The sequence below is a fragment of the Plectropomus leopardus genome, chromosome 5 (assembly GCF_008729295.1).
Source record: "Plectropomus leopardus isolate mb chromosome 5, YSFRI_Pleo_2.0, whole genome shotgun sequence".
NCBI lineage: Eukaryota > Metazoa > Chordata > Actinopteri > Perciformes > Serranidae > Plectropomus > Plectropomus leopardus.
Genome location: NC_056467.1, coordinates 14874965 through 14889338, shown reverse-complemented (window position 1 = coordinate 14889338; position 14374 = coordinate 14874965). Strand labels below are relative to the sequence as shown.

Sequence of the window (14374 nt, the reverse complement as noted above, 5' to 3'; positions counted from 1 at the left end):
TTTGTCAAGATTCATATCACAAAACTCAAATCAGAGCTCCTAAAGTAAATAAAGGTACACTTTATTTGGAGCTGAAATACCAGTTGTAAGGGTGTATCAGACGCTTGCTTTTTAAGACCTTTCCAAGAAAACTTTTAACCAAATTTAAGACAGATTTTTGGACAAATCGTCTTTTTTTAATTCAGTTATTGCAGGTCAGTAGTATTATATATATAGTCTTGTACAGGGGTAGGTTTTATTTGGGAATATGGTTATTAGAGTGAGGTAGGTAATCTGTATTTTTCCAACAGGTAAGTGAACCATCTACCACCAGTGACCTGACACTTTGCAGGTCAGACTGTAGAGGGCGCTGCAGTCAGCAGCTGCTCCTATCTGCAGCACAGAATTCCTCTCAGGAACAAAGGGACCTGTTAACCAGACAGCCACATGGGAAGCACCACAGAGGAGTTATTGTGCATTAGTGAAAACTTTTTTTCTTTGTTTTTCTGCACCCCCTTGAATGCTGACACTCTGATTTAACCAACACCTTCATAACACCGTGTGGTGTTGAGCTGCTGGCTGAATTTGCAGTGAAATTAAAGTGTAGTCTCTGGTTTCCTCTGTGAGCCTTTACCTTTAAAAACAGAAATACCGTACTGTATCTTGGAAATCAATTGTGTGTTTATATTGGTGTATTCACTGGGATATCTACAGAAATGCTCCAAAATGTGACTCTAAAATATGTTCTTTTCTGTCTAAATCTTCTGTCAGTGCTACTGTCTTTTTCGCAAGGGAAAGGGCTATAATTATATCTCGTTTGTCCACATTATCTGCCTCTGCTATCAAAAAAGACAACACAAAAAAGCTTTTCCTCTCAATCCCCGAGGGGGCTATGACAGCCCCTATACCCCTAGTCCCGCCCATCCCCTCTGTCCTATCTCAGGCATTAACATGCAAAAAAACAACAAAAGTTACGGAAAACCAAACCATGACAAAAAAAGGAAACCACAAACAGTTTGGGGAATTAACAGTGGGTGATGCATCAGGCCCGTGCAGGCTGCTAACCTGGCGATGGGCTAAAGTTTAGAAAGGAGCAGGGGGTTAACAATGGAAAAGTTGTGTTTGTGAACAGGTTGGGAAAGTTTTGGCCAAAAAAAAGTTGTAGCGCTTTTCCTCCTTGCACGGATGCGGTTTCGGGAATCGACAACATGTAAGTTTTGATAACAGAGCCGCACTAATCTTTTTACGCTCTGAGCAGTTTATCACTTGATTAACCTCGTGAAAGTGCAGTTTGAAGCTTTGCCAACAATTAAAAAGAGTGATTTTTGTTAGTTATTTTTTTAGGCTTCGTGAGGGGAAATGGACCACAACTTCAAAAGGTGCTCGGATCTGTAACATCTGTGGAGTTAAAATGTGTGTGTGAAATCAAACAAAGAAAGACATGAACAATGGCAGAAAGAGAGAGGAAGAACGCGGCTGTGTATCGCAGCGTCTCTTTCAAAAAGTTTGGGTCCTGGAGCGCCAACAGGAGTGAAGACCAACAACACAAATCAGAGAATTTGGAGGCAGCTGGCGTCGCCCTTCCCCCGGAGCCCAGCAAAGCAGAACAGCACTTGGCGACGCGTAATGTCAGTGTGTCAAGAAAAGTTTCCAAAATCTCTGCCACCACCAGCCTCCCGACCGCAGACCCAAAGAAAGGCTCCTCCACTCCTCTTTCCTCTATTTCTCCATCCATCCGTCAGCTCACTGAGAAATTTAGTTCCTCCGGGACGCACAGAGCCTCACCGGGAGACGGAGCAGCACTGACGCGGGGGAGCAGCACTCTTCCCCGGGCCAGGGGCTCCAGGAGAGAGGGGTCTCCGTCTCGTAAATCTTTTCACGAGGACAACGGAGGTGGATATTTCCAGGATAGTGACATTGCTCATGCAGAGTCACTGACAGACAATAAAGTGTTTTACTCTGACACTGACTCTTTGTCAGGCACGGACTCAGAAAAGAAAAAGCGGATTTCTACAACCGAGAGCAACTCTGGTAAGAGAGATTATTCACAGATCAATGCATGTCCCTCTGATCCCAGAAAGACTCTGACTACAGATGAGGAAGAGGATGTTGTTAGTAGAGGGGTTCCCCCACCCTGTAAATCTCACAGAAGTTATCTCTCTACACACCACAGTGACTTTATTCCCCTGCACTCCGACAAGTGGCCAAGTGTCACCAAAATTAGACAAATTTTTGATGAGAGGCTAGACAAAACTACGCAGCAGCATAAGGCGGACTCTTGTGAGTATTTAAAAGTAGCTAGTGGAGGACATCTACACAATCTCAGCCCCAGTGAGAGTGCTCCTCTTTTGGATAGAAATGACAAACTCTTGCTTTGCAGCTCTGCTAATGAAGCCAGTAGCCTGTCTTTGTATGGCAAAAACATAGTTGGAGCGCAAAGCACTGCTAAAGAGAATTTTTGTCACGGTATGGACTATTATTCCAAAACTGACCATCAGCAGTACTCAAACAACAAGGAGGCAGACTTAAAGGCACAAAGTTTTAATGACAAAGTTTCTGGCAGAAATACTTTTCAAAGTGGCAGCAGTAGCAGTCGAAGTTGCACTGGGGGTAGTCGCTACCAAAGGATTAACCCATCTCCACACAGATCTCATAGTCCCAGCCCTGAGACCGAGGCTGCCCACAAGAACCTCAGGACGACCGGGTTGACATCTGACCCCAGCACTGACCTTCAACCCCCAGCTACTTCGTCTTGGAGTCAATCGAACAGCTTGGACACCTCCTCCTGCTCCTCCTCTCTTCAGCAGCCGACAGTGAGGGAGAGAAGGGATAGACAGGGGGTCGGGCTGCCCAGGGATAGTTTACATTCCTCACATAGCTCCTCTAGAGCGCCAGCCCCCACCTCCACCTCCTCCTCCTCTGCTCCAGCTCCAGATAAAGCCATTACCTCCTCCTCCTCTACTGTAGCTCCCTCCATCGAGCTTAGAGCCCCAGAAAGACTTGCCTCTCCTCTAAGCTCCCGCTGGAGGTTTAGCTCTGGAGACGAAGAGGAGGAGCACTCCAGGAGAAGAAGAGAAGGTGGTTCGAGTGTCCCCTCTGGTCCTGCTCCTGACATCTTCTACAAAGCAGGAGAAAGAGGCACCACTGAGCGAGGAGGTAGCCATTTATCCCGAAGTAAAAATGGCTGGTGGGGTGCTAAGGGCATTGGCAGGTCTTCAGGCAGTGAGGAGGACAGCCCTGGTTCTTTAGGCCCCCACAGTCGAGAGGCAGTGCGCCGCCGCTCGTTGAGAAAGAAGAAGAAGGTTGGTGTAGCTGCTCTTGCAACAGGCCGTGATGATTATGATGATCATGATGGCGAATCAGAAGATACCGACAGTGACCCAGCCTTGACAATGGAGCACTTACAGAGGCACCACCAGCAAAATACAGGAGGAGAATTTGTTGGAGCAGTATCCCGGAGCCATTCAGCAAGAGGGCACAGCAGTAACAGTAACAGAGCCAGGGTGCAGCAATGGGAGCGCATCACCTCACCTGTGACATCCACGACACTTCCTGGTGTATCGCGGGTGTCAAAGGTCAACATCCCCCCATTTGTTTCCAGTCCTGGTGGTTCGCGTTGCAACAGCCGATACTCCAGCACTGAGACGCTAAAGGAGGAGGACCAGGCTGGTTGCGCCAGCCGTGCAGCAAATGTGTTTTTAAACACAGGCATAGCAGGAGGCAGCACTAGCAGAACTGCATCATCATCCATGCTAAGTAAAACTTACCATGGGAATTTTACCATGTATCGCTCCCCAAGCTTTGGCCATGGGGATAACTTCTCCCGTACCCCTGTGCGGGTGCGCCCCAAGATTTTGCCCAAAGTCACCCCCTTATGCAATGTGCTTGCCAGAGAAGGAGGAGTATCTGCAGGGGTTAGGGGTGGTGAGACTGCATCATTAAGGAAGACAACAGGTGGCGATGGGGTTGATGATATTGATAAAAACAAAATATCCATGTCCAACCCTGATATCACCTCAGAAACTATGTCTCTCTTAAGCTTCCTGAAATCAGACTTGTCAGAGCTTAAGGTGCGGAAAACGAGTGGAGACAAATCCGGGGTCTTGGAGGGGTCACCAGTGTACAGGATGGGCTCACGATCTCATGGCGGTACTCTGCTACCTTCTGGCCGCCGCCCGTCACTGAAAGACCTGACTGCCACCCTGCGTCGGGCAAAATCCTTCACCTATTCAGACAAACCCACACCAGCAGTGAGGTGTTACTTGACAGGTGGCGCCACGAAGAGAAGCTCCTCTGAGCAGCAGCTTGACTTCGATGGAGAGGGGGATGAAGGGAGGGTGGCAGTGTCGGATAGGGAGGTAGAAAGTGATGGGGGTGATTTTAGGTTTGGGAGAGGGCAAAGATTAAGGGATTATGGATTTGATGATGAGGATGAGGAAAGGATGCCGACTCCATTGCAGGAGAGGTATGTTCAGGAGGCAAGGCAGGTCATTCAAGATATCTGCCAGATGAGTAGTAGAGAAGATGATGATGTAGATGTAAGGAGAACTGATGATGATTTGGAGGATGAATGTTTCCAGGTCAAGAAAACAAATGAGGAGAGGAAGAAAGCAGGAGTGTGTGTGAAGGATCAGGCAAGGACAGATCAAGAGTCTGAGTTTAAGAACACAGAAGACAGGGATAAACATGAGAGGGAGAGAGAGAACAGGGAGAGGGAGAGGGATGGACAAAGTATGCAGTCGGAGAAGCTAAACAGCAGGGGCACAGAGTACAGGGAGAAGGCAAAGAGACAGAGCAGAGAGACAGAGCGAGCCTTACTGAAGGGCGACTCGGAGGAAAGCATGTTGTACGACCGCTCTGTGGATGAACTTTCAGGCCATGAGTCTAGTTTAACAGATGAAGGGATTGTAACAGAGCCAGAGACAGCCCCCAGTGACCCCTCTGAGAGGTTGTTCCTGGGGTCAGCAGGGGTTAATTTGGGGTCATTTATTGCTAGGGATGTGCTAGGGCAGCCAGTCACCGCATGGAAGCAATCGGCTCTCCATGAGGCGGAGCAGGAGAGAGAAGAAATGACGGAGAACAGCTTGAATTGTACAAATCGTCTGAATGAAGTCAGCTTACCTCCTTCCTTGCCTCATCCTGCGCATGTGGCTGAGAGTGACAGTTTCATCATGGAGCTCAGTAGCACTGGTGGTATCAACAATGTCAACAGTGAGGAGATCAACACTAACAGCGCTGTGTCACAAAGGTCAGCAGGCAGCGCGGGAGGAGGAGGAGGACTTGAAGCCCCTGCGACACCAAGTTCAGTCCGTCGAAGGCGCAAATTCTCTCCTTCTGGTAATAACAACACAGGCTCTGATTCCAGTAATGGTAGTAATGTGGAGTCAACAATAGCAGCTGTTGGAAATGGGGAGTCCACTGTCTACCGCTCTCTTAGTGACCCCATGCCTCAGCGGCGCTGTTCTGTGGCAGAAGAAGGGAATAACAATTTTTCATCTGTGGACAGCAATCTTCTAGGTTCCCTATCTGTCAAAGGAGGAGGTGCTCCAGAGGCCTCTGCTGCTGCAGCCTTGTCAGAGTACAAGGGCAGCATGGCCAGTGACTTGTCAGTTTATAGTGATGGTGGGCTCCGTGATGATGGCGTTCGTGACTACAGTGGGGTGATCAGGAGCATCGTAGCTGAGCCAGGTGCAATGGACAGACTGATGACAGATGACCATGGCAATGGCAAAGCTCCCAAGAAGAAGTCATTCAGTGACCCCAGTCGCCGTAGTGATGCCCCTTTGCTCTCCCAGAATGACCCTCAATTTAAAGGTCAGACTGGCAGCACTCAGCCAATCAGTGAGCTGGATCAACCTGGTCAGATCCCACCTTCCAACAGTGAGCCAATCCTGAACGAGCAGAGAGAGGAACTGTGGGAGCCCGAAGAGAAGTCAAAACATGCACTGCAGACACAGCCAAACATTAATAAAGTCAAGAAAGCTCGTTCCCAGTCAGAATGTACCCCCCACTCTGATAATTTTAATGATGAAGATGGTTATGAAATAGACCAAGGCGGAGATGAGACAGAGGTGCAGAAGTTTAACTTTAACCTCAAGCTAGCTGAGGTCCTGTCTCCTAGAATGGTTCGTCGGCCCACCAGAAAGCGTCCAAACAGGCTGGCTCAGTTTTTTTCTCACGAAGAGCCGTTTGAGCCCCAAGAACTGGGTTCAGAGGAAGATCACAGTGACCAAACCGACCTCACCCCTCCCCTTCCCCCACTGCAGTCCAAACCCAAAAACAGACCCAAGCATGTCCGCCATGCCAGTGAACCTGCCACCTTCATCCCCATCTCCCCACCTCCACAACTCCAGCCACTGAAGGAGGCTGACTGCCTCGCCATCCGCCCCACTGCAGAGCCTCCAACAAGTAAGCCTCCAGGAGACGAGGCCCCATCTCTGGAGGATGTGACCCAGAAATACATCCTGGAACTGGGCGCTGCTGAGGGCTCAGGGCCTCTGCCAGCGGCCAGGGATGGAGCTGAGGGTTTGGTGTCGGCTTCAGAGGGGCCCAATGAGACAAGCACCAGTGGAATTACAGAAGCTGGACCACAGAAGAAGAGCACAGAGGACACTGCATCCACAGCCCCACAAAGGACCAAGCCCAGAGTGGTGAGTCTACCCTTTTCACTATTTTCAAGCCATGTGTGAGTTTGTGCAGCTGTAAGGCTGATGTGTACAGTGCTTTCTTGTAGTATGTTTTCTTTGCGTTTGGATGGCTTGCGGTTTTAAATTTTGAAGGTATTTGAGTGAATGAGAAAGGGTTGATGCTTTTTAAGATGTCTCTAATACTGTGAATATGGATTTTAGTGTAATAATGGACGATACATGGGTTATGAGGTAATACCAGTTGTTTTAAAATAGCCAGTAATGTTGTGCCTATGTTTTTACAAAGTGCTGTGAATCAGGGCCCATATGGTAAATTTCAGAGTGCACTTGGGATCAGTACTACAATACAGAAGCCATTAAAGGCTGAACAGTGTTAAACAAACATCAGAGAATGTTATTAGTTTGATTAAACAAATCTCAGACAAAAGGTATTAAGGAGTGGACTGAGGCCTGCTGTGTATGCCTGTTTTCATTTATTTGTTTCATTCAATATTGATTGTCTCTGAGCCAGAATCACTAGGGAGGGGATATAATAAACAGTCACCCAGACACAGTGTGGATATGTCTGTGATGCTGCATTTACTCAGACGTGTCTACACAGCGGGAGACTTCTGCCTTTGTTATATCATAGCAATGCAAAAGGTTAACTGATTGGGCTGCAACCAAAAAGTAATATCATGATGATTATAGACTATTGTCTGTTTTTTTATGTAGTACTCTTTCTGTGATTATTATTATTGTTATTATACAGAACAGAACAACAGATTAACAATCCATATTTTTGGAGGCATTATGATAAACCTATAGAATATCAAAATATGAGCAGTGTTTCCCACAAATTTAGGTTTGCATGTGGTAGCAGCTGATGACAGCATACTGAGGTTTTTTTTCTTTCTTTTAAATACCCGTGTCTTCCTAAGTATCACTCTAAGTCTCCTCTCTACATTCTGAGGTACAGAACAGAATATACATATCAACGGCGCTCCTAATGAATGGTCCTGCTCCAAAAATAGAAAATCTGTTTGTGGCGGAAGATGTCATGGTACGTTGCCACAAATACATGAATGTGTGGAAGACCCTATAAACATTGTATGATAAACCTAAAACTCTAAATACAGATAAATTCAGACACTTTTATTTTGTAAGGTTTGTGAACAGAAGGTTTGGAAGCACAGTGGAAATTAGATGTCTGTCTGTGTGTGTTTCTGTGCATATTCAATATTCCTTTATGTGTCATTTATTGCCAAACACAGCTACCCTTACTCATAACACAACTCTGAGTGCACATACACACACACTTTATCTCTCATAGAGGTGTTTAACTGAAGTCAAAGTTATACAGTTGTGGGAGCACTATAGGTGTTGAGAATATAAAACAACATTGGGATTACCGTCCTATCTGAGCTCAAGACAGAAAGTTGTAAGCACACCATCCAGAGCTTTGATTTCATTATGCCTGACTGCTTTTTTAAAATCAGTTACTTTTTTGCAACCCTCTGCTCTGGTAGGGAGGCCAAATGTTTCCTACTTCTGATTTGTTACTGTGTATGTTTTGGTAATGTAGACCATGTTGTTTTTATTTGCTAAAAAAAATATTTTGTGCCACTTGTCACTTCTTGACTTTAACTTTCTCTCTCAAAGTTGTTTTGCTGCCGATTGATATTACTTCCATGTATTTCCCTGGGCTACTTTAGTTTTTGATTGTTGTACTCTTGGCCCGTTGTCCTTCCTTGTTGCCGTAGTGACAGCAGTAGCTGGTGAGTGACCTCACCGGGCAGGAAATGGGTTTAGGGAAATGGGAAGTTGTTGTGGTTACTGAAGTGTTTGATGATGTCCAGAATTACCGGCTGGCGTGTGTGTATATGTGCACTCCATTGTGTTGTATGTGTGTATTATAAACTGGTTTCCTCTTTCGTCCTCTTTTTGTGTGTGTGTGTGTCTGTGTGTGTGCATGTGCATATTGTTTCTCTGGAATATATCAATGGCCTGTTCAGACACTTGGAGCCCAAAGTGTTGCCAACACGCTGTGTTTAGAGCACTGCCTCGCAGCTCTGCTGCACAGTGATGGTGTATGTGTGTGTGATTTGGACTAAATGTAATAACAACTGTGCCAAGCTAAAATGGAGCACAGACACGTTCTGAGAAAGAAAAAAGGAAGGGGTGAGAGGGGGTGAACAAGTTTTTTTTTTTTTCCTTTTCTGGAGAGTGTGGCTCGTTTCACCCACAGCACAGTGCCCGTTGTCTGGCATCAAAATCTCTCATTAATTTAATCTTTTATCTGATGTGTCAGATTTACTTTTCTTCACTGTTCCTTTGTGTGCTTTTCACCTTTTCTCCTTTGTTATCTGTCCAGTTGTTGTGTCAGTCAAAGTCTGTAATCCGAGTCTGAAATACGATATCAGTATGTGGCACTTTCAGCTATACTTTCACCCCATCTTCTCTGTCTTTTTTCAATTTGAATTCTCCAGCATTCCTCCTCTATGTTATCTTATTCTTCTCTTTGCTGTCTCTCTTTGTGTCTGTGGAACATTGCAGTGAAGTGAGGTCATAACGTTTGTCTCGGTGTGAGACAGGCTGCTGAGCCTAATGTCAGGTAGGGAGAGAGAGAAAGAGAGACAAAAAAAGACGAGAGTTGGAGCACTTGCCAGCTAAAAAAAAAAGGTAACAGGATCAAAATAGAACTGAGAGAGAGCTGAAGAATGAGACGGTGGTGGAGGGAGGGGGAGTGAGGGAATGAGCAGTAATGGGCGAATAGATAAAGGCTGGTTTTTTTTGTTGAAACAGGTGGGTCATATGCAAAAAATTTTTTAATTAATATCTCAATAGCAATCTTGATATTTTGTGATTAACCTAAAAAGTCAATAGGGCTATATTGAAACATTCAAAGCTTCGAAACGTCTTTCATAATGTCGACATTCAAATTCTAAATCAAAATTTGAATGCAAAATGCATATATGCATATGCACAGTTACAGATAAAGATTAGGCAACACTAATATTAGAATGCTTTTTGACTTTTTTTTAAACTTGTATGATCCAAACATTTCCAGCAACTTCAGAGCATTGTAAAGTGAAAATGGGTTGACAAATGTAGATGTAATAATTTCCAAGATTCACAACATGTTTTTTCTTTTTTTTTTTGGAAATAATATGCTTCAGTCCATGTTTGTTAGTGCTTATCCTGTGAAAAACAACAGGTTCACTGTGGTTAAAAAAAACTGTTTTCCCCTGCTTGCAGCACACAAAGGGAGGCACCCACCTGTAACAAGGTTCATAAAGTTGATTTAATCGAAAATAGTAACTCATTTAATCTGATGCATTACTGTATTCAAACTGAGGACTTTTTGTTATTGTTGTTTTTTTTGGGTGATGAAATCATGAAATATGTTGACAGACATTTGAAGCTTTATTCAAAAACCTAGTATTGTATTGAAAAGTGTATGGCCTAAATTCTGACTCATGTTTACCTTTTAAAGTGTGTGTTTTGTTCCCAAATGTTTGGATCCTCACACAAGCACAGTGCTTGTTAACATTCATTTAGACCTGAAAACTGAGAGTTGAGAATTATATGAGAATTGTGTCAAACTATTATTACATGGAGAGTCATTCATTGATAATGCAGTATTTTCACCCCAACTGGAATATAAAACCAGTGCAATAAAGGAGAACTGGTTTAATTCATCTCCTCATGCTCTGCCTTGTCCACATATGCGCGTGTGTGTTTTCTGGTACTGTTTGTGTAGTTTTCAGCTTTAGCAGGCAGCAGGAATGTGACTCATCCTTCCTTTTCTTATTGTTGTATAACACATACTTCCTAAAAGAGCTGAAGACTCCCAAGGATTATTGTGTGTCAAGTGACCATATTTTAAAAAAGTATTATATTAGTTTCTGTACTGGTGCTAAAACAGAAGTCTTTTCTGGCGTTTTAACATGTTCAACTCTTTGTATTAACAAAATTAGCCAATATTTTAAAACGTGTTCCTGTTACATTTTTCCGTTAAATTGAAAACAGACACCTTTTCAAAAGCCACTAGGTTATGGTTAGGAAAAAGATCATGTTTTGGCTAAATATCCCTGGTTTAGGGGCACAATCCCAGCATTTGTTTTTGTGCCGCTATCCCCACCGAGGGGTTGATACAAAACATCTGCGTTTGAGCCTAAAAAAAACGATGGAAACACTAGAATGGAAAGCAATGACTAGCTAAAAAATTTGTTTTGTGTTTTTTTAATTAGTTGGTCTCTAATAGAGGTCTGCAGCTTGATGGGCGTCTTGCCTCGGTGAGACACCATCAACCATCCTCCTCACCACCCAATGACAAAGTCAGCTTATTTATTGCGTCACTTTAAACATTTATGTTGATACTTGTGAAAGGTGCAAATGTAACATTTTCACTTAAATAGATACCCAACAATATTAATATCTGTTTTGCATACTTTATGCATATCCTTATAACGATTGACAAAGGGCAGCTGTCTTTATAACATACTGTTTCATCATACTGTCTTTTAAATAAAAACAATTCCTTAAAGGTCATGTATCACCTTTCATCCTATTGATGAGGCCAGTGCAGGTTTAAAGAGGACACTAGCTGGAGTGCTAATGTTAGGAAGAGAGCCAGAGAAAGAAAGGAAGACAGACAGATGGGTTTGCGCTCTGTTCTGCATGGATTAAGTCTAAAAGCACAGTGTTTATAGCTTCAGATTTATGACTTACTTTGTTTTATCAGGCCACCCACATGGAATCAAATACTTTGCCTCTGCCCAGTCTTTCTTTTCTTTTGTTCACTCCCTGCTCCTCCCCAGATGTAGATGTGCCGCAGAAGAAGAGTAAAGGTAAAGATACTGAAGCAGTGAGGCGGCTCATAAGTTTGAGTAATTACTGAGACGCTAACAGAGGCTTTTTAGAATTTGGGTGTTCTCCGTTAAACAAACACAATGACATCAGAATCATTTTATCCAATGGTTTATCTGACACGTTATTGGGAACACACCAGAAGGGGAAAAAAGGGATCACCTAAGCAGAGATGATGGATTTTAGAGTGAGCTATTACCATAAATGTTAATAACATCCCTCTTAAATTGTTTTTTATTCAGGGCAGCTAATGGACCTCTGCACTGTAAAAAGCATCATCAAACATTTTTATTTTGAGATCAATGCAGCGGAAGAGCTTATCCTTTAAACACAAAGTTAAAAGCAAAGCAAAGGACACATTGCACACACACATAGGGGATATCCTGTAGGTGTCAGGGGTTCTTTTTTAACGTGCAAAGGTCAACCCAATTTTATTGGCATCCAAAAAGTACATGATGCTGAGCGAGGTAAAGGTGACAGAGAGATGAAAGGATGAGGATGTGGTTTGTTCTGGTTAAAGGTCTCCATGACTCAGCAGATGACAGGGAGAGGTGGGATGAATCAGGAGATCAAAAAGCCACAGTTGTGATATCTGTGGTGTCTGTGACACATCGGCCTTCTGATGGGGGACGTTTTGTCTACTTGTGCCAAAGGAGGGAGAAAACTGGACCTAGAAGCTTGGCCCTAAAAGGATGGATTGTTGTACTGGGAGCACTGGTTTGATTCTGTTTAGAAAATGTGATGGCATCTATTGGAGGTCAGAGGCAGATTGAATATAACAGTATGATGTTTGCTATGGTTTCTGTTTCTATGTGGTTGAGGTCCTTGAAGAGACAACGTCTCCGACTTCCAGCCATCTTGTCCTCTACTCATATACAAACACACACACATGCAAAATGTTTTGCCATCCCTCTGTCTCAAACACACAATATTGCTTTTGGGAAAGGCACAACAAAAATGTTTTGTGTTCCCCTGAGTAAGAGTGAGTGTGTGTGTTTGGGGATGATTTAATAATAGACCTATTTGGTTTGACGGGGTGGGGGTGGGGGGGCACTTCTAGCGATGCTGAAGTAATTTTGAAGGATAACTGTAGCCAATTGTGTGCATAAAAGTTTGTTTGTGGCTGGCGTTTGTGCAGCCAGTGAAAGCTCCTTGCTGAGGAAGAGTCCATTATATTGTTTCCTGTAACACATTCTTTTCTCTCCACTATCCAATCCAAGCTCTCAGTAACAGCGGTGGGCTTTAAAGCCAATTTTTCATAGTGGCCATAGTTGTGGAAATACAACATCCAGGTCTGTTGCTTGATGCCATTGGGCCCAAAAAGAGTTTTCCCATAGACTAACTCTTTAAAAGATATCTCTGTAATCTTATTTCTTTTTTTTGTGTGTCTAAACTGTTTCACTTTCGCTATCTGATCATTTGTAGCCATAACATTTTGGGAATCTAGAAAACCACATGAAGAACTGCCAGAAGTTTGCTGCTCTGCTGAAAGTTTTAAGTAAGCTTGCTGTGCGGGCTCCATGATACGGAAGTTTTGGGTAATTTATAACTGTTATAACACACCTCAGAGCAACTTCCATAGGAATGAAGAGGGCCTGCCCCCAATGCTGTATTCAGTTCTCTTTAACCATCCATGGGCCCATCTACCTATCTAACTTTCATCACCTTTATCTTTTGTGTAAGTACATGACTCTTATACCACTCCGTACAATAAATAGGCCTATGAACAAGAGCCAGCAGCTTGTTAGCCTAGAAAGACAGGAAATAGTGAAGGGGGCAGCTTGGCTCTGTACAAAGGTAGCAAAGTCCACCTACCAGCACCTCTAAAGCTCACTAATTAATATGTTATAGGGCCTATCTTGTTTTTTTTTAATCCATACAAAAATCAAAATATTACACATGACAATTAACATTTTTAGGTTGGTTGCTCCCGCGCAAGAACTGGCAACTCCTGTTAAACATCAAAATGTGGTTTGAATACTTTGTGTTCTAAACAAATCAGACGAATGAGAGATAACTTGATTATTCTTCAGCTTTGGAGGTGATGGTACACAGATTTTGTTACCTCTGTAAAGAGCCAGGTTAACTGTTTGTCCCCTGTTGCCAGTCTTTGTTTTGAGCGATAGGATAACCAGCTGCAGGCTTTAGATCCACAGCATACAAAAAAAGAGAGGTGTCGACCATCTCATCTTACTAGGCAACAAATAAGCGTTTTCCCTCTTTGTTCCTTTTAAAGTGGATTAAACATGTCTGCACTTTATTTTTATTTAAAGAAATGAAATGCATATCACAATAAGATAGTAGCAACACTGATAATGGTAATTCAGGTTAAAATCCTCAGTCTAGCAAGTGTGAGGATAATCTCAAGTGACATGTAGCGTCAGTGCGAACAACTCACAGCTCCATCTGGTTTCTCACAGTGGGAAAAAAACTCTGTGGGAAAATTGTTTTGGATGTCCCTGCCCTTGGCGGGTGATGGCAGTATGCTTTGAAAATCTTCAACTCTCCCCCTTTAAGGATTGCCCCTTCACATTTTGTTTATTTATTTGGAGCTTGCCAGTGGAAAGACACAACAGTGTAAACCTGTGAAGAGTGGCCCTGGTTCTTCTTCTGTCTTTTTTATCTCTTTGTTATCCTCATTTCTTGTCCCAGTCACCCCCCTCCTGACCGTCTCTTTCTAACTCTCTCAGTCTGTGTGGATCCACCCAGTGTAATTACAGAGCAGTCTGCTTATGTAAGGAAAGCCTCCTCTGAAACAGCACTTTCTAGCAGAGCTGCTATTTCAGCTTTTTTGTGTGCACAGGCGGATTTCTACATACTAAAGTGTGTGTGTTTGTGTGTGACTTAAATAATGGACGATGAATAATGGTTTCCGGTAGTTATTATGCTACTTTTGA

At 43.6% G+C, this 14374-nt stretch overlaps 1 protein-coding gene across 2 annotated transcripts in view; it reads left to right on the top strand.

Moving 5' to 3' along the window:
* The first annotated feature begins 1004 nt into the window (after positions 1 to 1004).
* LOC121942765 (rho guanine nucleotide exchange factor 17-like) overlaps positions 1005 to 14374 on the top strand; it is a 76934-nt gene continuing 63564 nt past the window's right edge. The window contains exons 1-2 of one of the 2 annotated variants that reach the window (XM_042486014.1): positions 1005 to 1189; positions 1312 to 6629. In XM_042486014.1, coding sequence (XP_042341948.1) covers positions 1428 to 6629 — 5202 coding nt within the window. In that variant the 5' untranslated portion in view covers positions 1005 to 1189; positions 1312 to 1427. Of the gene's footprint in view, positions 6630 to 14374 lie in introns of both variants that reach the window. The other variant, XM_042486013.1, reaches the window with a different exon arrangement.